General features: G+C 36.6%; 1 protein-coding gene across 1 annotated transcript in view; it reads left to right on the forward strand.

Annotated features, from left to right (window-relative positions):
- The window catches only part of LOC135079848 (transient receptor potential cation channel trpm), a 307,547-nt gene that overhangs the window by 257,508 nt on the left and 22,413 nt on the right, over positions 1-27,626 (forward strand). The window contains exons 11-16 of the mRNA XM_063974461.1: positions 11,488-11,746; positions 17,322-17,505; positions 19,360-19,549; positions 21,302-21,513; positions 22,330-22,482; positions 25,074-25,271. Of these exons, the coding sequence (XP_063830531.1) occupies positions 11,488-11,746; positions 17,322-17,505; positions 19,360-19,549; positions 21,302-21,513; positions 22,330-22,482; positions 25,074-25,271 (1,196 nt within the window). The remainder of the gene's footprint in view (positions 1-11,487; positions 11,747-17,321; positions 17,506-19,359; positions 19,550-21,301; positions 21,514-22,329; positions 22,483-25,073; positions 25,272-27,626) is intronic.

Genomic DNA, 27,626 nt, shown 5'->3' on the forward strand with positions numbered 1-27,626 from the left:
TCCATGCGTTTAAAAATAACATCGCGTTTAACAATAAAAATAGTGAGTTGATTTTTATTAGTATCGCCATTCTCGTCCACGAAAGCATCGCTTCCTCGTTTCTTAGATTTAACCATTGTAAATAGTTGTAAATATCTTTAGTTATAAAAGTAAAAGCGGGTAAAAATGTATATAAGAATATTATGCGGTTGCGTAAATAAAATAATGGCGAGCGGGTGATGTATAGAAAAATAATGGCGGGTAGCGAACGCTGAGACGCTGTGTTGTGCGTGATCGAATTTAACTGAACAACGAAATGAATAATGGAATGTAAATACGTTATTATGTAATTATGAAATCTAAAATTCAATTATTAGAATTGAGAGTGAATTAGCGGTGATGTGATATAACCAAAAGTAACTTGAAGTCACGCAAATGCGGTGCGGAAATAAAATAAACAAAAATAAAATAGTTGTCAACGCGGTTAAATAATTATAATGTCGACAATCTACTTTTATCTGCGTGATACAAATACTTGTACGTTATATCCAAAATGGCGGGTTAAATAAAATAAAATTTGCGGGTTAAAGATATGTGTTGTAAAGTTAAATTTAAATAAAAATATGCGGTTAAATAACGTAAAAATCGTATTTTAGATGCGAATATACGGCCGAAGTGACCAAAAAAAAAGGTGTAGTAGCCTAAATCCTACATCTCTTTTGGTTTGTAATCAGATGGCGGTTAAATTTATAATTCTTGGTTCATACCTATTAGGCTAGGTTTTCGATGTATTAGTGGACTGTATTTCTACGGATGCTTAAACAGCTGCCTAAAGAACGCAGTTGTAAGCTTGCAAATAATAACTGGGACGAAGAGACCGAAGAAAAATGGCGACAGGAAATTTGGAAAGGAAACATGCGCACTTACCAATAATATCTCCGTCGGGCACTCTTCAAGTTTCACAAGCCACACACGATGGTTCCGAGCCGAACACTTAGCAATTATTGTTCTTTAGAGCTGTCTTGCACAAAATCGATATAAAATATAGGTCACGCACAAATTAATAAAGACACGTCTGTCTCAGCGTAGGCGCAAATTAGGAAGGGACGATGTCCACCGTATGCGTTGCACATTCGTAGATCGCGGTGACAGACGAAGACGGCAACAGCAAAAGTGCACATGTTGGAAAGGGATGGGAGATGATGGGATTTAAAACATTTGCAAGCTTACCCTACAATAATTTTATTTTTACAAACCGCAAAAATACGAAATCCAACATCGACGAAACAATACATTTTTCAATCCACACAATATAATTCGATGACAATGCGCCATTCGCCATCTCCTTTAGTGCTGAGTTCACAATCGAATCAGAAGCGTTTCTCGACATCGAGAGAGCACATGGCTTTAAAGGGCATCAATATCAAATCATCGCCAACAGGTCAGTGTAATGAAATATGAGGGTTACTGGAAGGCAATGGTTATATGGAGAGAAGTGACGAGATTATATCGATAAACAAATAATATATCCCACAACTACTGGGCCTTTTTATTATGATACGTAAATTCAGGAATTGCTCCTTCTAGAAAACTTGTACACGTCATACATACATATTATACAAAAGGTGCGAAAAAGAATTGTTGCATTAATAAATTGCATTGTTAAAAAAATAGTCGCGCTTTATTTGTTTAAAGGCAACTTTTGGCTAGTGAAGATGAGATTATTTTGCTTCTGAACTTCTGAGGACCAGCCGATATGTGGTCTCGAAGTGATGTATATCACAAGCAATAGTCAGTATACTTCCTTAAAAATGGACGTTGTAATAAAACTAAAGAACTTGACTTTGAATTTTAACAAACCTTCAGTAGTCTCATATTTTATCGATATCGACACACTACCAACACTATGTTTGTCGCACACAAACACGGTCGTACCGTGTTATCGCCGGGGGCCACGTGGTGTTTGATTAATGAAATTTATACGCGTATTGTGCCCTTTATTCCAGCGGCCTGCAAAGGGTAACGTGATGGGCACTTTGTTGGTTGTGGAGAAAACACGTCCGCTCTGGCGAAAGTTGGAATATTTTCGGAGCAAACACAGTTGTGTCCAAACATGGATTTAAAACCATTTGTGTAGTAAATAAAATATACGCGAATGTTCGTTTCAGCAAAATGCGTCAACAGCTGGACAAAGGTTTCCCTCAAGGATTTCCATAGTTTCCATGCGAGTGTATTTACGATAAATAACTGCAAAATATCTGACTACCTAACTATGCTCAGTTTTTCACGAAGGACGACTAATTCTGAATTATAACGAATTATTTTTTGATTGTCAATTTTTAGCCATAAGAAAGCTTATCATAATCATAGGCTACGAGTATAGTATACTTCTTTATTGGTCTGTTTTAATTATAATTATCTTATGACTAAATTAGTTAGGCTCTTGATCTTCATCTTATAGTATTTTTTATGCATAACCTAGTATTAAGTGAGATGCAGTTTAGGATGGCAAATATCTACCCTGTAAGTGCCTTCACTCTCGCCTGGAAAAGTTATACATAGAATCGACGAGTCTGCTTAATGCCAGGACACATACCCGTATTTACAAAGGCTATATTAATGCCACACTTATCTATCACACAGCGAATTAAATCTCTTTCGACGTTTCTTAAATATTTGCTGCTCGTTAAATGGGCCTTTGTAATGCCCCGGGTCTTATGACGTCAAATGTTTTTCTTTTCATTAAACCCTCCAGATTTTTTGATCAAACGTCCCATGTAAATAAATGTTGCAAGATAAAAAATTACATTTGTATGAGCTTACTTGTTGTTTGTAAACCTGTATATTTACCTACCTAACAAAAATATTTAACTGAAAAATGTGTTTGCGTCATCATATTTTTGCGAACCAGTGACGTACCTACTTACTACGGTACCTATAACTTAAGCTTATCTGGCTTAAGCCTTACAAATAGGTACTAAAACTAATTGCCACTACATGCCGATGTAGACTGACGTTAATTGCTGAGGATTAATTAAAGTTATCAGATTCGATTTAGCACTTAACCTATTAGTTTAACGATTAGTTTTGAAAACCAACGACAATGTAGTTGTCTTGAGAATTCACTTCCAATGTTACACAACTATTGTATGTAATTCATTTTATAATAGGTACATTATAATATTTCTTTCTTCACGTTTTCTTTCTTTCTTTCAAAATAAATTATATTGCTAAGAATACGTTTAATTTTAATCCATTTAATTTAATCGTTTTGGTACGCACTCTCATGCATAAATGTATTTTTTAAGAATATTTGTCATGTTCGCACTATTCAAATGAAACTGGTTAGTTTTCCAATAGAATACAAAAGAAACAATCGTTCGTCTTTTGTTTGGTTTGCCACTAAAGAAAAACATCTGAATTTGTAAAACGAATTTCTATTTTAAAGAATGTTTTTAAAAATTAGAATTCGAATTCAAACTTTTTTAACTCTTTTGAAAATCCCAACTAATATTATAAATGCGAAAGTAACTCTGTCTGTCTGTCTGTTACGCTTTCCCGCTTAAACCTCGCAACCGATTTTGATGAAATTTGGCATAGAGATAGTTTGAGTCCCGGGAAAGAACATAGGATAGTTTTTATCCCGGTTTTTGAAACAGGGACGCGCGCGATAAAGTTTTTCTGTGACAGACAAAATTCCACGCGGGCGAAGCCGCGGGCGGAAAGCTAGTTATAAATAACTTGAAAAAATCGAACTGCCTAAGGCGGGAATTGAACCCACGACCTTCCGCTTGCCGGGCGACTGCTCTTCCAACTGAGCTACTTAGACACTGGATGAACCCGTCGTTTTTTAACTCTTTTGTAAGTTGACAGCTTTATAGAAGATCTCTAGAATCTGAAATTCTGAAGCCAAAGCCCAAAACACAACAGAATTTATAGGTAGAAAAATCCTTAAAAATGTTTGAACGGCATTTTCATAGATGCCTCAGACATTATGAGCGATAAGCCTCTTGCAGATGAGAGATTATGCCATAAAGTTTGATCGGCAAACTCTTAACTTTGATTATTTCGCCTTACGATATAGCTGTGTACGGTTTAGATCTACGAGGGTATTAAGATGCGAAACTTTAGTATCTTCAAATTTTGTTCTAGCTTAGTTTAGAGCAGGATTTCTTAATTATATGTATGTCCATTAATTAATAATATGGAGGCGATTTACGTGAGAGAATATTGTTTATTGATTTCTATTGCAAAACCAAAAGCTTATTTTAATTGTAATGCAGCAACCGTTTACCTAAAGAACCATCATGTTCTTAACTCGTCTTGGGACGTCTCGCTTTATCTCTTTTAATTTTCATTACATTGAAAAAGTGAAAAATACGTGTCGAGTATTTTTTGATAACGGACAGACTAATCAAACTCTTGCTTTTTACCCAGGAAATATCCCTATTGTAGGTGAATATCATACTTTTGTGAGGAATCCAGTGTCAAAAGAGTAATAGGGTCACCCATTATATGGCACACATAGCTCAAATTGCTGTAGTCAGTTGACTAGAGAATCATATTTTATTCGTTTGACTGGGATTCGGAAATACTTACGTCGCTTCGTAAAGCAATCACGAAATGGAATCTATCTACCTACTTTGTGTACAGACGGCATGTCAATATAAACACTGAAATATCATAAGTAGTTGTGATATTAAATTGAGCTATTTTACTACGAAAATGTCTGTACAGCGATCAGACACTGTCAGTGGTGTCAGTAACAATGACATTAGGTACTTTGGAGTAAAGTCATTACTACGGACAATGTGGTGGTTGGATTGAAGGAATGAAGATGATTACAATGCGACAAGACTATTTGTATGTGAGAAGAATGTTGTACGCCCGTATTCACAAACGATGCTTGCTTAAGTGAAGCAGCAAATCGAACGCACAGCGTTGAATAGAGCTCTGTGATTGGTTCGTGTGTCACCCTCCACCTCCTCCATCCACGCGCACTGTGAGACCTCATAGTAATGTTTGTGAATACGAGCGTTAGGTTAAGTTGCACATCTTACTTTAACTTTGACAAACGTCAAAAACCTGTCAAACTCCATAAAAAACACCGGTTGACAGATTTTTGACGTTTGTTAAAGTCAAAGTAAAATGGTGCAACTCAGTCGTGTCTAGGTGCCTTATAAGTAGTGATATGCTGTCGTCCGCATAACACTCAGGACTGATATCGATTTCTTTTTCAATTTCCAGTCGAAAAATCCCAAATCAGTTGATATGGGCGTGATAGTGGCGAATACAGTGATAAGTGGCAATAGGGAGAATATAAGCAGCAGGTGCGCCTAAGTAATGGATTCAGACAAGTCACTCGCGGGTATTGGGCGCCTGCTGAATAGTAATGAGCGTTTCCACACGCATTTAGGCTTAGGCTACACTTAGGTAGGGTTTTTTGAATAACCGAGCACGAGGCGGGGAGGTTGAGAGCGTTTTGCACTTTAATAAAGTACCTAGAGGGAGTTCGAAAAGCTTGCAAGTCATTGAGGTTGTGTAATTTCTTTTTTAGGTCAACTTTATTGGGCTACAGTGTCTATAGAAAATAAAAGTGACTTGTCAAAATAATTATATTTTTTCTTTATTTTCGGACATCGACAATGAAGACACAAGACAATGAAGGCATTAGCTTAGCATTTGTATTAAAATTATGTTCTACTTGGGCTACGTCATATTATGGAAATCTCGTTTCCCTAGTGTGCCCTCAGCACTGGGACAAACCCCTACAGCCATCAATCGGAATGGAGTATCGCTGACAGAGAGTCAGAGACTGCCGCCGTTATCTGTCACACCTATTGACTCTTTCATTATGTATGAATATATTATGTTGTGTTTATTTTCCGACGAATGTTGTATCTACACATAGATACTTGACTTGGTGTTCTTGTGGTAGGAGAATGAGATTCTCTTTATTTTGAGTTGTTGAGACTAATACTAGATCACATTCACTTTGTATTTGTTTAGATTAGCTACCATCTATCTCACAAAACGCCCAACAGGGTCCATAATGATCTATACCGTAATTGTATCATCAACCTATGTACATTATGGACGCAATATACCCATATGTGGACGTCATTTGGCTGAAAAGAAGAAGAAGATACCCATATGTATAGAGCATAGTCAACCCAATTCATGGATTTCTATTATGGATCCTTTGATTGAAATTTTGCTTCGTGCCTGTGATAAATTTTAGCAATTAAGTATTAATTATTTTTCCATCTCTTTGTAACTATTTTTTATGGAAGCTTTGATTGAAATTTTGCTTCGTGCCTGTGATAAATTTTAGCAATTAAGTATTAATTATTTTTCCATCTCTTTGTAACTATTTTTATTTTAACGAAGTTTTCATGCTCAATTAGTCGTCGAACTCAAGTAGACAAGAGAAAAGGTATCAATTATTTTAAAGTACTCCTAAGTACAAAATAGGTACTTATTTTATTTTTATTTTCTTTTATTTTATTCAGAAAACAAACAGCTTACAAATATATAAATTGCATAGATACAGTGTAGTTGGTCAAAGCCTATAGTTTTCACCTCTATATAACCAAGGGGTATAAAATTTAACAAATTTTAATTATACGTAGAAGCAAAGAGAAAAAAAAAATGGATAGAAAGAAGTTCGAAGAAATTTGACTATATGTCAGGTCGACGAGTCTGACGCGTGAAATCACCTGCAATCAGTTTTCTTACAGCAGTAGGGTTGGTACAAAATAGGTCTACATGCGGGTGAGCGCTAACTATCTCATTGAACCTATTTGCCACCCTACAGAAGAACGAGTTCCGACGGTAGTTCGTGCGAGTCAACGGCAGGTGCAAGCAGGGGCGCTTTCGATTCTGTTTGTTGGGGACTCGTAGGCGGACATTACTTAAAAGTTGGGAATTATCAACACGGCCGTTACATATGTTCATTAAGTAAGTGATATCCGCAGCCGTCCTACGCAACTCAAGAGGAATAAAGTGGTGCCTCCTGCAGCGCACATAATAGTCTACATCGCGCTTCTTAGATTTGAACTGCAAGTATCTTAAAAACCTTCTTTGGATGGACTCAATTCGGTTACAGTATACTTTGTACTGAGGATTCCAGACCTGAGACGCATACTCGAGGATGCTACGAACGTAGGAACAGTATAAAATTTTTATAGGTTTTAGATTGGAAAAGCGTGCACATGATCTCATAATAAAACCAAGAGCCTTTGAGGCCTTCTTAACTATATAATCCACATGTCCATCGAACAGCAGTTTCGAGTCATGGATCACTCCCAGGTCCCTTATATGGTCGACATGAGCTAGACTATGGTTATTAAAAGTGTAATTAAATTTGGTTGGATTAGCTTTTCGAGTAAAAGTAATAGCTTGGCACTTGGATACATTCAGATCCAGCTTGTTATGAATGCAATAGTTTTGAAAACGAACTAAATCATGTTGTAGTAACATCGAATCATTTAAATTGTCAATTTTTTTAAGTATTTTCATGTCGTCCGCGAATAATAGAAATTCAGAGTTTTGGAAACACTTACCTATATCGTTCACAAATATAATAAATAAGAGGGGGCCAAGAAGTGAACCCTAGGGCACACCGGATGGGACAGACATCCATTTAGATTTGTACCCGTTCAAAACAACTATCTGAGACCTATTCTCAATATATGACTCGAACCATCTAAGTAGGTTACCGTGAACGCCGGCCAACTGCAGTTTCTGTAGAAGCATCACGTGATCAATTCGATCGAAAGCCTTACTGTAGTCCGTAAAGATAGCATCGACCTGGCCACCAGAGTCCATAGATGACGTTATGAAATCGTTGGATAGCAGAAGGTTCGAAACTGTGGATCGACGTTTAAGAAAACCATGTTGTTGTGGTATAAATGACGGCGCTAGAGAGGAGTAAAGTTGCTGGTATACAACTCGCTCAAAAACCTCGAGAAAATGCATAGTTTCGATATGGGTCGATAGTTTTTAACATCGCCTCTATTGCCCTTTTTGTGGATAGGAGTAATGAAAGCAGATTTCCAGATGTTCGGAACAATACCTTCAAGCAATGAGCGCTTAAATAATATAGAAATCGGTACAACCATACTTTTAGCTAATTTTACTATAAAGATGGGTGGTATTTCATCAGGTCCTGCACCTTTGGTTAAATCTAAGGACTTTAATAGTTTGAGCAGATCATCTGTATCCACCTCAACATTACCTATACTGCAGCAGGTGTCGGGGCAAGAGTCGGATATGACGTGAGTGCAAGACGTGCCAGCTTCAGACCCTAAAAAGGTTGAATGAAAGTAGGTAGAAAAAAGTTCACAAATAGCCTCCCCTGAATCCGCCGATCTATTTTCATAGATCATTGAAGCCGGAAAAGAGCATTCGCTATTTTTTAATGCTTTTATATAGGACCAAAATGTCTTTGGGTTATTTATTATAGAAGTTTCAGCTTTATTAATATATGTGTCATAACATTGTTTTTCTAAAATTTTTACTCTTTTCCTTAATAAAGAAAAGGTTTGATAATCATGTAAGTTATTATATGTTTTAAATTTGCGAAAATATTTATGTTTCTCTTTTAAAGCTTTTAAGAGTGCTGGACTAAACCACGGAGGTGATCTGCGTGTGATGATGGTTTTAGCAGGCACGTACTTATCACGCAAAGTGTATAACTTATCATAAAACAACTTCACGGCATTCTCGAGCGGTACACCATATAAACAATCATGCCAATTCGTCTCATCCAAAGAAAATGATATAGCCTCGTAATCAGCAGTATTGTATAGGTATTTACGTCTAGGTCTGGAGTCAAGAGACGGTGGGACAGAGAGATTTGCCAATATCTCCAGCGATTTGTGGTGGGGGTCCTCAGGTACAAGTGGATCGAGGCAGCACTGCACCGAGAGAGGCAGGGATGAACTAGAGAAAACCAAGTCTAAGACTCGATTATTCACGTTACGATTGTTGTTAAATTGAATTAGATTACATAATGTGATTGAGTCAAAAAAGTCTACCTGATGTTCGCCAACTACCCCCACTGGAGATAGATCACCATGGTCTTGGATCCAATCGACGTTGCTCAGGTTAAAATCGCCCATTAAAATAAACTTATCTTCCGGTCGTGAATTACACACTTCAACCATTTTATCTGAGTAATTTTTTAATTGAGTATCAAAAGAATAAAATATCCTTGGACATTTTTACACTGCGCCGCTAGTCCCAAACTAAGCAAAGCTTGTACTATGGGTACTAGACAACGGATATAAACATACTTAAATACTTTTTTTTTTGTAAATACATACATATTATACATAGAAACACCCAGACCCGTCACAGAAATTAAAATTCATCATTTCAATTTCTGCCCGACCGGGAATCGAACCCGGGACCTCTCGGCATAGTAGTCCGTTCTGAACCACTACACCAAACGGCCGACACCGAATAACCTTTGTTTTGAGGACACAGATATAGTAGGTACGCAAATATGAATTAAAGTCTGCTTATTGTTACTATTGTTAAAGATAATAGTTAACCACAGGTCTTCGGCAGTACTACACCAATCTGGTCGCTCAATTACGGTAAACTCGCGACGAACGGCTAAAAGTACCCCGCCACCCCGACTTTGACCCACCTTGGCATAATCCCTGTCTCGTCTGAACACTAAATAACGTCCATCAAAAAGCTCATTATCGTATATTCCATCCAATAACCAAGTCTCAGTTAGCGCAATAACATCGTATGAATTTAGGCAAACACTACGTTTAAAATCACTTGTTTTACTACGTAGTCCTCGAGTATTTTGGTAATAAATGTTAAGTGAATTTAGTTCTTTTATTTTTAAAAACGTCTAAACTAAATGCATAGTACGTTAAATTTTTTGGTATTGTCGGAATCCATAAATATCGTAAACGGTCACTCAAAGTGTAATTAATCACATTATAATCACGTATACTCGGTCCAGACGCACGACGGTCATTCCAATAAAAATACAAGTCCATAATGTTTTGAACTGTGATCATAACTAATGAACGAGAAAACATTGAGTATAGATAAAAATTAAAGGTAATTTTGTATTTCTCAGCCGAGCGAACAGCAAGCGAAATTAGGCTCAACGCGCATAGACGCAGACCGAATATGACCCTTAATGAGTAGACGTTAGCGCTCACTACGGTATGGATGGTAGCAGTTATAACACGCACAATACTCACAACAAATCGCACGAACGCACGAAGTACCGTCCCATCGAAGTTAAGTTGCAAGTCAGGTGCTCCCAAGCGCAACCCGCCGGCCCGCAGACAATAATAATATTTAGTTATTTCAAGCTTCTTCGAACGTAATGTTATAAAAGTAAACAATAATGATATCATAATACTTAAATTAAATTTTAATGAAGTTATTTTATTTTTGAAAGGTCTCTTTCTGTTTTTATAGTAATTATCGGAGAGGTAGGGGACTTTCGGGCCATTATCTTGCAGTGTTTTACCCAAACGAATTGAAAATTAGACTCTCTTCCTAGGGCCTTCGCTTTTGATAGGAGATTCTTGTTTTGCACCGTAAGATGGTCATTGACGAAGATTTGCCCGTCGTTCTGAAAGCCCAGTGAACCAGGTTTGACAGTCTTCAGTTTCCGCGCTGCTGCGATGAATTCTTCTTTTAGGTATCTGTTGTTGAAACACATTATTATTGGCTTCGGTGTATTGGGTTTTCTTGAGGGCACTCTCGTAATGAAGTTGACTACTAACTAAAATATCTCAATTTTGCTATCAGAATTTCGATATTAAATATACGTTATATTCTCATATCTTTTCTCCTAATTCTGCCATTTGTAAACACCTAAAGGTATCATGAATTCAAAACATTTCAAAATTTCATTGGCACATAAAACAGAATCCTGAATCCTGATAAATTTGATTACCTTGCACTCAAAATGAAAGGCGTAAAATATTTGTATGAAATTGGAAAGATAATACTGAAACTTGACTGAAAGTTAGTTAAACTTGGTACTATTGGGAGCTTTGTTGTTCAAGAAACATTTCGATAACAAATTTTATGAACAGGTATTAAATATCATCATCTTACTTAGAGTAAAGTATTACACTTTATCTGGCTTTCGAATTTAATAATCAAATAAAATTCGAATAAAATAAAATAATCGATTTTCGTAACCCTATCTTTAGGGATAGATTCCCCATAAAAACTTTTGTCTTCAATTTACCTTTTCAATTTTTTTTGCAACAAAAGGTACTTAATTAGGCCTAGGTTTGTGTAAGACTTATATTTTGTATGCCACCTGTGTTATAATGTAAGCTGTGTTTTCCTAATAAAGAAAATAAAATTCTAAATTTTGTAACTTGACTCCACTGCAAGAACACGACCATCTCTAATGTACCTGAGGCAAATGGATTTGGTCTACACTCCCTAAAATGTCTATGACCATAGATTCACCAGTCTTTAATTTTAACCATCTCTCATTTTCCACAGGTGCACTCGACGAAGCCATGATGCAAGCCCTCGAGCACGACAGGATAGACTTCGTCAAACTGCTCCTGGAGAATGGAGTCTCCATGCGAAAGTTCCTCACCATCCCTCGATTGGAGGAGCTGTACAACACCAAGAGTGGTCCCAGCAACACCCTGCGGTATATCCTGAGGGACGTCAGGCCTCATTTGCCCAGAGGATACGTGTACACGCTGCACGATATTGGATTGGTCATCAATAAGCTCATGGGAGGTGCTTACAGGTTGGTATTTTTGTTGAACTAGTTTTTCCGTGAATTTTAATAACATTAAGTAGTAACATTTAGTAGTCCAAGTAACACCCTGCAGTATATCCTGAGGGACGTCAGGCCTCATCTGCCCAGAAGATACGTGTACACGCTGCACGATATAGGACTAGTCATCAATAAGGTGCTTACTGGTTAGCACTTTTGTTGAACTAGCTTTTGCCCACGACTTTGCCCGAGCATATTTCGATGAAATGTGCCGTGAAATAAAATGGAAATGAAGCCCCTTCAAGTCTTCTTTATTTGCTATAATTGGCTTTTTCCCGTTGTCCATAATTAGGTAGGTAGGTATACATATAAATAAAACCTGTGTACTCAGGTCGATAGCAGGTGGTGATTGTGAACCTTTCACCGATAGCGTGAGGGCAAACATCGTAAATACATCAACGGCCCAACAGAAAATACGTGCAGTGGGTTCCATCATTGTAATAGTTTGTAGTTCTTGAGCTTTTTGATTGTTACAGTTTTTGCTATATAACTAGATTCAGAGGAATCAGAATCATCATTTATTTGCTTTAAATCAGTACAGAAGATTGTGCGCCTTCAGATTTTTTAATTCCCCGTATATGATGGCATCGTGCCTGCCTGAAAAAAGTCCTTCTTTCTCATATTCACTCATCATCCTTTCTCTACGCTGATGTCTATGATTCCTTACTCTATTTATGATATTGTGTATAACGTGTCTCAGTGCGAGGCGACAACTGTCAAATTGTTAAACAAAGGCATTTATGACGCGTTTGTGAGCCTTCTGTACTATCTTATACTTTGTCAACGATGTCAACAGATAGTTACCCACTAATCATAGCTTACTGTGACCCATAAATAGCTAATGGACAGCTGGATTTAACCACGGTTTATTTTTCCTTTTAACAAAGTTTGCTTTGGTCCTATTGTTAGACATCAATTTATATTATTCCGTTTGTTTAATGTTGCCGACGCATTTTAGATTAGATATCACTGTAACAAAAAAGTAGGATATAAATTTCATTCCTATTGTTTCATTCCAATACTTACGACAACCAGTAATGAGTATAATGAGTACAAGAAACAACAACGTCTTTCCTCTTCTTCTTATGTATTTGAAATTTTTCATATAACATTGGTACAAAGTAATATTTTTTTCCTTCTTCTGCAATTTTTTTCATTTTGGGATACAGTTCAGTTCATTATTTCTCAAAAGATAAATAATGAGAACAAAATGTATTCATAGAGATTTAAAATAACCCAACGGCATTGCTACTTCGGAAAGTTGCAAAGCTTCCAAGAAATAAAAGAATTTCAACATTAAGAGAAGCCTTGACAGTAATTAATTCAGGCAGTCCATTTCAAAGAACTGCATTGCTTCGGGCCGCAAAATACTAAATATTTTTGTTCTGTAAATAAGACGGGACTATGCTAATAAAATATTGTAGAGGTTGTAAGATTTTCTTCTTTGATTTCGTTCCCTTGTTCTATCGGGGTATTGTATTGTATTGTATGTCCACATCTTGAATTACTTTTTCGTTTTATGTTTGTTTTCACTCCATTTTTGGTTCCCTTATTCTGTTTGCTGTGTGTATCTATAATCTATATCGTTCATTTGTTTTTCATTTCATATTTATTTTCACTGTATTTTCTTCTGTTTATTGAACTCTTATCATTTGAAATAGTACAAACAAGCTTTTGTAGCAAATATTCGAACATCGTACCAATCGTACGACATATATTCGTTGTTGTCCAAAACAACAGTTATGAGACGTTTATAGTCGAATTCCAAATATTGTTTGAGCCAAATTGATACGTAATTTCAGTTTATTGGAATATATCTTTTTTGCCTTATAACTGTTGCCGATTCTCATAAGTCTTTCAATAATAATATTTTCAACTCTGTTATTGGCAGTTTTCTCAGATCAAGGTTCAAAGATACTGTATCGCGTAGATAATTTAAGGGCTTTTTATCGCTTTTACTGCGCTACATTTTCTTTAATTTATGGGGGCATAAAAAAGACATTATGACTTACTTGTCATCACAATTTTGAGAATAATTCTGTTGAACATCTGCCTTTAGGAAAAAGGTCATTAACACTTGTGTGTTTTAAAGGTAACAAAATAATGAAATTAAACACAAAAACCCGTTGTCACGCTAAATCTATATTAGTGTCGCTGTCACTCCATGTAACTTTCGTAGTTACTTCGGCTACTACAATACATTATTGGCTTATCTGATTTTAGCGTATGTAGGTACAGACAGCAGCATATTTTGACTTTAATTTATCTACCTACAAACAAAAACCGAAACAGGAGTGACATAAAAGATATAAAGGCTTTGATGGCGCCTCAATCAAAAAGTTCTGTATCACAATAACACAATGAATCGGCACTATCGGTCTATTTATCTAAATGAACCTAGCCATAAAACAAATACTTCCAAAGTTATAGAACTATCCAATGTTTGTCACGCTAAATCCGCATTACGTGTCGCTGTCACTCTCGCTAACTTTGTCACGTCTGGATATCACGTTAATTAGCGTGGCTTGTAAAGGTGGAGCATTTGCCTGTAATATAAAGTTAGGTAGAGACTCGAGCTTTCCCTCTGAAAGTAACTATAAAAAGGTAAAGCAGGAATGGCGAGAAAAGTAATAATAATCACAGTTAATTTTCTAGCCTTGGTAAAAATGTTCAAATAAGCTTTATTTACCTTTTTCGGTTCCTTGAACTAATATCCTAACTCTCTGTACCTACAAAATGATTAAACAAGTTCCTCTACTCTACATTGATGATAAAAAAACAGTGGCATATAAGGCAGTAGAAGCCGAAAGTAAAAGTCGAGATAAGCATAGCGTCAAATAATGATTCCTTAAATCTGTGATAATGTTTGATCTTCAATATAAAAGACCGCCAAATGCAAGTCTGGTTCGTCTACAAAGTGTTCCGTACCGTACGTATTCGTTTCTTTTAACTGCTGGACAAAGGCTTCCCTTAAGGTTTTTCCACAAAGATCGGTCCTGCGCCGCCCGCATCCAGGCACCTCCCGTCCCGTATTACTGTACAATATTTAAAATTAAGTTAGGTAGGTACACTACATAATAATATAATTTATTTTAAAACGCGGATTTATACAGTTTTAATGAAACCATTTTCAGTTCTTTTATTCTTGTTTACTTACTGTTCCAAAAACTCAGCTGGTGCTAGGCAACCCTTTTAGAAAGGAACAAAAAATACCTAAGTTAAGCGAAAAACCTCTATTATCAGCAATAACATAATTCCACTCCACTGAACATTTACGCTAGGTCGATTTTTCCGGTGAAACACTTATAGTCCAGTCAATAAAGCATTATAGATGGAAATCCATGGAACACAATTTTTGACTTCGGGACTTTATTTAGACTAGTTAGGAGGTGAACATAGCAAAAGTCCCCGCCCTTAGCCCTTGAGCCGGCGGGGAGAGGGGGGTTTAAAGGTACCACTTTTCGGTTTTTCGCTTAATCCTCGAAAACTATGCGTCCTAGTGACATGACTACTATGAACCAAAAAAAGCTTATTCAATTTGCTACAGGTGAGATAGTCAAGTTTTTCTATATCTTGTATAGTTTTCGCGGCATCTGCTCTAGAAGGTCTGTAATATTGGAAATTTTATTTTTGTCTTACATGTTTCCATTAGAAGAAAATCGACTAAATCAACATTGAGCTTATATTCTAGACATGCGGGAGCATGTTAAGCCTAGTTCCAGGGAGGGAACTGCACCGTGCGTATATTTAGACGAACCAATTGAAGCCACTTTTGACTCCTCATCACTCAAAAAGTACTGTGCATTAACACTTCAAATTTGGCTCATGGGTTGAGACTTGCAAGATAAACATCAGCTTCAAATTTTATAAATATACCTCAAACGGTTCTTTAGGTATTGACGTCTAAAAATCTACATGGCTGACCTATAAGACCAAATTCTAACCACTTCCAGATGACCTTGAAGGTTTAAATTTGGCATCCAAATAGGTAGTTGTGTAAATACAAAGGAACAAATAAAAAACCAGTAAATTTTAACATTTCACATGTGATAGATAGATTTTAGTGTCCTAAATGTCGATTTTTGAACGTCAGTACCTAAATAACCGTTTGAGGTATATTTATGAAATTTGAAGCTGATGTTTATCTTGCAAGTCTCAACACATGAGCCTAATTTGAAGTGTTAATGCACAGTGCTTTTTGAGTGATGAGGAGTCAAAAGTGACTCCAATTAGTTCGTCTAAATATACGCACGATGCAGTCCCCTCCCTGGAACTAGGCTTAACATGCTTCCGCATGTCTATAATATTTGCTTAATGTTGATTTAGTCGATTTTCTCCTAATGGGAACATGTAAGACAAAATTAAAATTTCCAATATTACAGACCTTCTAGAGCAGATGCCGCGAAAACTATACAAGATATAGAAAAACTTGACTGTCTCACCTGTAGCAAATTGAATAAGCTTTTTTTGGTTCATAGTAGTCATGTCACTAGGACGCATAGATTCCGAGAATTAAGCGAAAAACCGAAAAGTGTTACCTTTAAACCCCCCTCTCCCCGCCGGCTCAAGGGCTAAGGGCGGGGACTTTTGCTATGTTCACCTCCTAACTAGTCTTAATAAAGTCCCGAGGTCAGAAATTGTGTTCCAGGGATTTCTCTCTACACCGTTGTTAAAGCATTCATTGACTGGACTATTAGCTCTCCAGCTAGACTGAATTCAGTTTGTTACAAAAAGATTTTATCACTCTTACAAGAATAATGAGAATCTAGGATGAAAGCACCTTAGAGTTAAGCACCTTAGTAGGGACGCTATATGTATTGGTTTTGTGCCTATTACAACTACTAAAGAAGTATAAATAATAAATAAATAAACAAATCTTTGGACAATTTCACACAGCGCCAGCTAGCCCCAAAGTAAGCAACTTAATGCTTGTGTTATGGGTGCTAGCTTAACGGATATACTACTTATATACTTTTGTTTTTTTTAATACATACATATTATACATAGTCACACCCAGACCCGTCACAGAAATTAAAATTCATCATTTCAATTTCTGCCCGGCCGGGAATCGAACCCGGGACCTCTCGGCATAGTAGTCCGTTCTGTCCCACTACACCAAACGGCCGACAAAGTATCTGACGCTCGTATTTACAAACTTTACTATGAGGTCTCATTGTGCGCGTGGACGCACAGGGTCACACACGAACCAATCACAGAGAACTATTCAACGCTGTGCGTTCGATTTGCTACTTCACTTATCCATGAAATGTAAACTACTAAAGACAGTATCTTAATTTCACCGTTGATGGCATTAAGTTTTTGTTTACTTTGTATCTTAAGACGAAAACAAGATTAAATTACGTGAAACGTAACACCAAGTTGTCACTTTTAATACAGATAAATAGAAAATATCTTACAACCCAGGAACAGGAATTTTGTTAATAAATTACTGAATTATCTAAAACCCTTTCATCTTCGCTGTCACTAGTCATTTATCTACTCCCAATTAATTTATCAGACAGTAATAATGTTCGTTGTTCCTCAGGTGCTACTACACAAGGCGCAAGTTCCGTCCTATCTACGCGAAGGTGATGAACAAGAGCGTGAATGTTCACCGCAACAGCGCGTCGTTCACCCGCCACAACGCCGGTGGGCTGTCGCTCATCACCGGCTTTATGCCTGTCACCACCGAGATGGCGCTGTTTGACTATCCTTTCAACGAGCTGTTGGTGAGTACCTGGCATCATAATGTTCGATACCTAGAAGTAATCAAACAAGAGCGTCAGCGTTCACCGCAACAGCGCGTCGTTCACCCGCCACAACGCCGGCGGGTTGTCGCTCATCACCGGCTTCATGCCCGTCACCACCGAGATGGCGCTGTTTGACTACCCTTCCAACGAGCTATTGGTGAGTTCCCCATTCGTACGTTTCAGCGAAATGACGTCCACTGATGGATAAAGTCCTCCCCCAAAGTTCTGTTTTTTTAAGGATTTTTTACCATTTTCTCCTGAGTTTTCGTTCTAGTAAATAAGGTTAGGTAAATAAATAAATAAATATCCTTAGACATTTTACACTGCGCTTCTAGTCCCAAACTAAGCAAAGCTTGTACTATGGGTACTAGACAACGGATATAAACATACTTAAATACTTTTTTTTAATACATACTTATTATGCATAGAAAACACCCAGTCCAATACAAAGAAATATGTTCATGCACATAAATGTTTGTACTGTGCGGGAATCGAACCCGCTACCTCCGGAATAGTAGTCCGTTTCGAACCACTACACCAAACGGCCGACGTAACAACAAGTACTACTTACCTAAAAGCGTCACGTAGCTAATCTACACCGTTCATTCGATATATTACCTGGATTTATGCTGAACTGGTTATTTGTATCTCTTTTCTCTTTCATAGTATGTACCTACTTATATGTATCAAAATACATTATAGTGATCATTCAATAAGTCTTGCTATTCTGTAGTGGAACATGAGCTAGCAAATCTCTATAATTGCCCGTTGTATCGAATTTAAAAGGACACAATTTAGTACCTTAAGGAGAAAAAACAAATTGTGCAATCACATTCTTGTATAAATTGTTATAAACAAGAATTTTGACATGTTTTAATTTCCATCTCCATATACCTACTACAACGAGTATGATCGATATCTCATTTTCAGACAAGGCAAAACTTGATTGAGTCACGCAAGCAGTACCTAAATCACATTTACATAACAGATTTTGCGTAATGTATTCTCACATAATATACCTACTCAAACTTCGGCTAGGGATTGAATTCCGAACTTCTAAAACTAGTTCTGGACTTCTAGGCAGAACGAATATTAAAGTTAGTGGTAGTTACCTTCGTGCCCACTCGAACTGAGGACCGTTGACCTAATTTTGACAAGTTAGCGAGTTGGACATAGATTCTCAATCTGACAAATGACTAAGCTAAAAACATTCATGTCCGGTATTTTGTTTTAATTCGATTTAAACTATACGAGTACTAGCTGACCCGTTGAAAGTTGCTGAAAGTTGCCCCAACCTATTTAAGTAAAAGGAATATTAATTTCTGAACGTATCCAGTTTGACGGTACAAATTGAGTGGTGACAGATTAAGTTGCGGCCGCGCACGTTCGTAGGTACTCCTTAGCCGCGCGACACTGGCCACAAAGAAAATTTGAAATATTTTTCTCGACGACCAATATCGCTATTCTTTTGTTTTTTCTATCGCTGACGAAGACGTGTAATTATGTAATTTTATTGTAAAAGCTTTGATTAATTTAATTAACAATTAGGTAAAACTCCTCTTACCTATGTATTCTGATAGGTGAAATTAGTCATTCGTAACCTAATTAACTTGGTAAAGTCAAACTTATAGTCATGCGTACTCACTTTTGCAATAATTGGTTCGATAAAACTTATTTCAATAAAAAAAGCGATTCTCATTTATTTCTCCGCCATTCTATTTTCATCAGAAAAAATCACAGAATTTACATTTAACCCATTGTTTACTAGCAGTTTGAAGGAAGATTTTGCGTTTCTTTCTTCTTTTGGATATCTAAAAGCAATTTTATTTTCAGATGTGGGCAGTACTGACAAAGCGCCACCAGATGGCGCTGCTCATGTGGACGCATGGTGAAGAGGCCCTGGCCAAGAGTTTAGTAGCCTGCAAGCTGTACAAGGCCATGGCCCACGAGGCAGCCGAGGATGACATGGAGACCGAGGTCTATGAGGAGCTCAGGCACTACGGGAAGGAGTTTGAGAATAAAGGTATTTGACTGAAGATTTAAATAATTAGATTGAAAATGGGAAACAATTAAATTATGAGCCAGTCTACCCATTTGCGGATTAAGACACGTGATTCGTTATTTTATAAACTTGTAATATTTTAAATTACTTAAAACTACTTACTTGTTTAACTTATGCTGGATATTTTCGTCCTTTAGAAAGGTCTAGATAAAATATTAATATTATACTAAATAATATTACGGAGATTTGAATATTAAGCTTTCAAACTTAGCGTGTGCTTATACTGCAAATTGCGATGAGTTTTAGGTAACCTAAATTACTAACTTTTGAGGTTCAAGATTTCTTAGCTTGATTACTACTTGATTTAGCTTAGACTTTAAGCATACAATACCACCTCCAAAAATACTTTTCTACCAACAAAAAATTCCATGCATCAACTGTTATCGTTTCTTGACAAACAGTAACCACGCTTAACCCAAAACTAGAAGGTGTTTTGGGTTAAACGTGGTTTCTATTTTTTCCAAGGTTCCAAGTTACTGATTTTTAACAGCATTACGTTTAGTTTCTTATCATGAAACGTCCATAAATTATTAAGTCACTGAAAAGTGTTGCCATTAAAAATACACAGCCAATCAATCTTGTGTCGCCTTTATTTTGTGAGTCATTGTATGATGGATAGCGTCGGAACAGGTGACCGGCTGTTATGGAGATTAAGAAACCTTATTTATAGTCATATTATGGTATTTTTTAAGCCAAATAATGTAGGTAGGTACTGTAATTTAAAAGCGCAAGGGAAGCATCTTAGGGGAACATAGTGACTCAAGAAAATTCTCATAGCGATTTGTCGCTATAATTTATTTTCAGATTATGATTATGTATGTTGTACAAAGATACCTTGAAATACTCGTATAAGTTTATACCGAAACATTTCAATTAGGTATGCTTTTCGCTCGTGATTTGCGCTTTGTCTCGCGTTTGATTTCCAAATGATATTCACAAACTGAACTGAAAAATGACTTGAGTAATTTTTTTTGTTAGTTAAATCATAAATGACCAATCTGGCTACCTTCGGTCTCATCATTTGAGAAGCAATATCAAATGAAGGACGGCTCATAAAATATTAACACGGTTGAGACTCCAGTAGATAGACTATAAAAGTACTCATAAGAAAACATTAAACTTACCCAATAAAAGTTGTTGATAAAACTTGCAATACTTGAAAGTTCACAGATAACAGGTGCACGAATATAACAAAGAACAAACATAAAGATGTTCGAGATGCTCTCAAGTTTAATAAGCGCACTCGCAGCGGAGTTCAATGCTTGGATTAGTGTTTTTAAACACAATTAAGTACACGAGTCTGGTAAACATCTTGTAAAATTGCGAACTTCGTCGTCTTGAGCACAAGTTCTCAATTCACAAAATTAGTCAACATTTAGAAAAGTCTGTAAGTTTTCCTTTATTGCTAGTACAACAAAGTCGACAGTGGTAACTAGTTTGCCAGTTTAATCAGACTATATCATTTGGACTTCTTGTGCGTATTTAGTATTAGTTACTCCTCTCATTTTTATAAGGGCTATTTATTAACTTTAAGATTCCGAAGGCTAAAGATTGTGACTTCGGATTCTTAAAGTTAATAGTTAACTCGTTCTTTTATATTGACAAGCTTAACGTGGTTTTGTGTCTTACAAAGAGCTGAGAATGTCGAGTTGAGAACCACTAGCCTAGACAAATTAGTTTGATTCTGTTGTCTAAACGGCTTTCCCCTTTCAGCGCTGGAGCTGCTAGATTACTGTTACCGGCAAGACGACGACCAGGCCCAGCAACTGTTGACCTGCGAACTCCAGAACTGGTCGGGACAGACCTGCCTCAGTCTAGCCGTAGCAGCAAACCACCGAGCTCTACTTGCACATCCGTGTTCTCAAATAATCCTCGCCGATCTTTGGATGGGAGGACTTCGAACACGAAAAAATACCAACTTGAAGGTAAAAATCTTCTTACACACCTTCCTTTTTTCTTTGTTCCTTGTTAACGCACAGATTATCATAGGCACGATCATAGTAGATTCAGTGTTAGAATAACAAATAACGATCGTAACGATTAGGCTATTGGAAATATTCGATGTTTGTGAAACGAGAGCTTCATAATGAGTTGGTGCATGCGATGCGTCGACGCCGATTTTGCAAGTGACCTACATTTTGATCTTTTAGATGTTTTATTTCGGGGAATGGTGCGCTGATTTCGATACTTTATTTATGTTTTGTTCTATGTTGTTCTAATATTTTACGAATGCATTTCATAAAATAGTTCTAAAACCATTTATTTGTTTGTTCATAACAGGAATCGGCCATTGTCTGGTTCACTTTCACAGTTACATTAATTATTCTGTACGATTGTGACTAATTAAAATATTCGATTCAATCAATTGTTTTAAAGATGTTGACGATATCAAAAGGTCTCGATTTGTACAGACAGCAGCCATTCCCTTTATTCAACTTTACCTCGAATCTCTTTAATTATTCTGATTGTTCTGTGTAGTGTTCTGAATAGTCTCGCAAAGAGCACTTAGGACGTGCTCTATCAGCCATTGTGTAGTTACACTTTTCTATGTTAGCATTCGGCTATGTAATGTCCGCTTGACAACACATCGCATTCTGACTTGCTATTTGTTTTTATTTCGAGTACTGTTCACTTGCACAACCGTCGTCCAGTCTAGTGACGTAGCATGTCGCTTGAGTCGAAGTGAATAGCATCGATCGAGCTGGTTTCCTTTGCCACATCGGCTTTGTCGTCATGTCAAGGTAATTCTGAGCCTGCTGTGTCCGCTCTACATACTTCAACTGGAGTTCAAGTCGAAGGAGGAGTTGCAGCTGATGCCGCAGACGGAGGAGGAACACTTAGAGAACGAGAGTATGGAGGACGACCGAAGTACGAAGGACCCAAACGACGCCGAGGTAAAGTTTTGTGTTCAGTTGCTTCATCTTGCTTCAAGCCATCAACAACACTAACTGTAAAAACACTGGTGATGGGCATCACTTATACAAATTACTATTTGCCCAAGATTTTAAAAATGGTGTTGGTTTAGATTTAATTAAGGGTTTCAGTACTTACTATAGTCAGCATAAGCCCGCAATTATCGTAGATGCACTGGTACGATTGAACATTGTTTAAGTACAAAAATAACCTTTTTTTGTGAGAAAATGGTATTGATACTGTTGCCTAAATATAGGTGGGAGTTGTGAAAAGGCGTACGCTTTCTATCAAGAAGATTATCCCCCCCGGCCAGCCGAGTAAGACGCCTAAGGTAGAGCCGGCGACCATCCGTGATACGAACACATGCACACTACACACTAAAGCCTTTCGTACGGCACATCTATTTAGTTTAGCTGTCAAAAAGTTTCGTATCAATTTCAGTATTACCATTTTATAGGATATGCATGTTCGTTTTCCAATTAATATTTTTGTAAAACGAATTTATTATTCCTAACGGAATGGAATTTTTCGCAAAATATCTTTCAACATTTTGCTGTTCAGTGAATACTTAAAATCCGGTTGGGCATCCATCAATCATTATTGAGTGACTTGATAGCCTCAATCTGCCATTTTCTCTTCGCTTTGTATTTTTATTTACATTGTCACATATTTTTAAAATTCGTAGCTTTTATTTCTTACCAACTTAGTCTATTCCAGACTGAAATAACTAAAATCAATTTTGATCTAAACTGCTATGAACTTCTTCAATATTTCGAAACTTTGGCACTTAACTGTAACTTTTTATTGTCCAGATGTGCCTTATAAACGGCTGTCACATGTTGCACTAAAAGCATTAGAAAATTAGGATTAGATGAAAAACACGTTAAACACACATTTCTTTAGGTTGAAATTATTTTTATTAGGTTGATAGAAAATTTACGTAACCGCTAAATTCAATTTCGAGGGAGCGAAAACTGTTTTGACTTGTGAAATCGTTTTCATATCTTAAACGAGGGCTTGAACTCGTTCTGTTTTATTTTCTAAGACATTTTCACATTTGCTCCAACTTAAGTTTTTACGGTGCTTTTGTAAGAGCACCTTTATTTAGTTAATGTTAAAGTATGTAAAGCCTTTTTTTTTCCTAATCTTTTGTCTAAACATTGTTTGCTTTGATTCTTAAGGTTCGGATTTGCAAAAAAATTTAGCCTGATGTAACCTACGTGTATAAAATATAATTATTACTTAGTTCAAAACACTTCAATAGTTAATAATACCTTTGTCCCTCGTAATAACGTTGGTTACTAGAGTTTTCTATAGACTTATTTTCAGTTAACAATTCTGTTCGAGAACAACCTCAGTTTCAAAGTAGTTTTTATTTATTTTCAAGCAACCTGCAAACCAAAGTCACAAACACAGAAATAACAAAGGTTTTACGGGAGATGTCGCACGTATTTCGTTAAAAATGTACCGGCACAGTGTCTTAGTGCCAATAAATTCCACACAAAACACAGTATAGAAAGAGTCTTGTGTTCGTATGACTTTTTCGCACACGCAAACAATGTATACAGGTTGCTAAAATATACAGAAAGATGAATCTATCATTTATATTGAAAAGTTATGAAAAATAAATAAATAATCACAATGCTTACAAGTCACTCAGTGACGAAAACAGATGTTCCGATTTTCAGTAGCCTTTAATTTTACATATAATTATTATGTATTAATTAAATACTTCATTTGTATTTAACTTACGTTAGCAAAACAAGTATTTTTACTTATTTCGAGTTGTCTTTTATAATTTGTAGCAAAACGTGAACGTACGAAAAGGTTGTTTTTATAGATCTATGCTTTTTCTGAAATTTGCATAAAAGTTTTTTCAAGCTTTTCAATATACAGGATGGTTTTATATCGCACATCTCCGTATATTTTAGCGCCGTAACGCGTACACGCGCTTTCCGTGACGTAGGCTTCGTTCGTCTTATATTTTACCTTCACACCTTTAGTACCTTGCTCGTCTTATAGACATTTTCCGTTTATGGCTCACCTCAAGTTCTCCACTCACCCATCCCTTATCAACGGATGGAAATTTATTACCCTACCCAAAATTCGGGGCCAAAAATCGACACCGCATACGCAAATGCCAAAAATTACACTTTATTAAAAAATGCGCCCGGTTCACGATCCGAAATGAGTCTGAATCTTTTAATTAAAAAGGCGAAGTGCTTTATTAAACACGAGGTGAGCCTTGAACAGTGACGAATTTCCTTTTTTGAGAGAATAAATTTGCGTCGATGTTCGTAGTTAGAGTACTTATATGTGTTGGCGTTGCGTTTTCTACGTATAATTATGGTCTTGCGACGCTTCGTCTTGGTATTTCGATTTCCTTTCTTCCTTCAAGTTTGATTACTACGCTCAATCCGACGGCTTGGACTTGCCTGGACTGCTTATCGAGCGCTTATAACTTTACTAACTGAAGCATTTCGTGCATTTTATTGTGACGATTTATTTTATATTTTTGGAGGTGTGAACATGTTATTGTAATGTTTATACGTATTTGTCTGGACTCAAGCAGGCGTTGATTGGCTCAGGGGCCGAGTGCGATACTCGCGTGGATCAGAACGGGAAAGTGGGTAAAATAGGATGGGAGCCCTCGTACCGGGAGCTCCCGGAGCACCACACGCCGGAGGACAAGCGGATGAGGCCCCTCCGACTGAGGAAGAAGATCTATGAGTTCTTTACGGCGCCGATCACCAAGTTTTGGGCTGATTCGGTGAGTGTATTCTATGCTTTAAGGCTGAGTTGCACCATCTTATTTTGACTTTAACAAACGTCAAAAATCTGACAAAATCCATACAAAAAGCACCGGTTATTGTTAAAGTTACGGTCAAAGTTAGTTGGTGCAATTCAACCTTATTAATCTTGTTCTAACCGGCTGACTTTTGTTACCGTGACAGTATGCCTCTCCATAGATAATTTAATAATAAGTATGTACTACGTTCTCTCCTTTTCTCTTTATAAAGGTGTAAAAGAGAAGGATTATATTGTCACGGTAACAAAAAGTCACTCGTATGCGCATAGCCTTGGTGTAAAAACATACATCACATCCGAGTCCTAATGCCCATATCTAACCAAATAAAGTTTAAACAACTGTAATAAATAGAGCAAAAAGCACCATCACACCAGTTAATCTCCAACACGTGCAAAACACTCGTGTAGCGGGAAACCTACGTGTAACATAAAAACACTATCCATCAATGTTTACAACAACGTAGCAGATATACAACTGAGCATTTAACACTTTTTCGGAGGCTATGCAGCGACCACACTGCATAAAAATCCTGTCGTATCTACATATAGAGTTTTTTTTCGATAGCTCCAATCGACTGTCGCTCGCGAAAACACGATTACGGTATTGATACGTGCAGCAATCGCTAAAATGCGAGATTTCGATACTGCGATCGAGTCCATAAAATGCAGAATTTCGATTCCGTAGAGTCACTCGTCAAGTTTAGATAATGTATCGATACGGTTGCAAATTCGCTAATTGCTTTGAAAAACCATGTATCTGTGGCAGAAGTATTGTATAATCCGCCCTATTACATTACGACTAGCAGTTTTAAAAAACTGGACCGTTTATATATTACGTCTCCACCTCCTGAAAGCGTTATTATATGTATAGAAAACACTATGCCAGACCGATACAAACTGTCTGCACATTGAATCCGGAATATCCTGAATCCTGATAGCTGGGGTCTCTCTCAGCCATTACGCCAAATAGGTCATCAAACCTTATGGATCTATGGCAAAAGTAGCATGTCTGTTTTCTTTAGATAACGTGCAGCTACTCCCAGGATAGCGGCTAACAATGGAGCACGACTTGTATTAATGATACCGTGCCACCATTAGGCATTTTTCCGCCGACTCAGCGCTCTCCCGGGCGAAACGTTCAAAAAACTTGTAAAAAATTCCAGAGAATTCTCTTTATACACTTTTTATCGTTATGGAGTTTATTTGACGAGACTTGGATCGCGCGTTCGCTGTCTAATCCGACCACAAAAAAAGAGTTTATTTTTAACAATTTCCTACAGTTTAGAAAAACACTGATCAATAATTAAAGACTTAAGACGCAGACTCCCCCTTCTTACTTAGGTACGACCTCCTTGAAACTTAAATCAAAATATTCATGAGTATTTAGGCCCTCTTCTTAGCCTTAGCTTAGCCATAAAAGTACTTACTGACTTCTTCAATCAGCACAATAAATTCATGACTACTTATTTGCTGGGTAGAATCGCATCATACCATTTATGTTCACAGATTGCTAAATAAAAATAAGATATTATCGTCAATACACGAGCCCCATTTCCACCCTTAAGTGAAAATCGATAATCGAATGTAATTTACGAGTATTTACTGTATTTTTCCATAGACCGTAATGGGTTTTTGTTTATTCCATATCCATAATCTTTATGGTAATTTAAAAAGCAATTATACTCGAATCTGAAATGTTACGTTACAAACAAAAGTAATATAAGGTGCGCTTATTAATATTTTATTAATAAACGTTATTTTCTTTACAAATAGGGGAAAGTGAAAAATTAATTAAGTTCTTTGTTTCAGTTTATATGCCAAATTAGGATAGGTCCATTATTTTTTCTTTGACATGAATTGAGAAATTATTAGTATCGTGATCTTTTGTTTTTTCCACGTAGTCTTGCTTTATTTTTAATATAAAATAACTTTGTTTTTCTCTGATGGAATAAAATTTATTCTGCATATCGAATTTAATGAATAAATCAACATGTTTCATCGGGGATTATTTGATTTTACCTCGAATGCGACGGGGCATAAAAACTGTTAAATCCAATTTTCATTTGGACCGCAAAACGCTATCGCATTATTTATTAAAATATTGATGCATTCATGATTGAGTGAAATGAACGAGGGAATAAATATGTAGGATACGAGTATCTATTCGTTACCTACTTGACAAAGCATAAAAAAGTTTTTCATTATTTTTAATGTTAGATTAATAAGCGCTGATCCTTTAATACAAAAATCATTCAATACAACATACCATGCACTTTCAATTGAAACTATTAAGTAGGTATTCTGTATTTCTTGGAAC

Source organism: Ostrinia nubilalis, chromosome 17, assembly GCF_963855985.1.
Source record: "Ostrinia nubilalis chromosome 17, ilOstNubi1.1, whole genome shotgun sequence".
Taxonomy (NCBI): domain Eukaryota; kingdom Metazoa; phylum Arthropoda; class Insecta; order Lepidoptera; family Crambidae; genus Ostrinia; species Ostrinia nubilalis.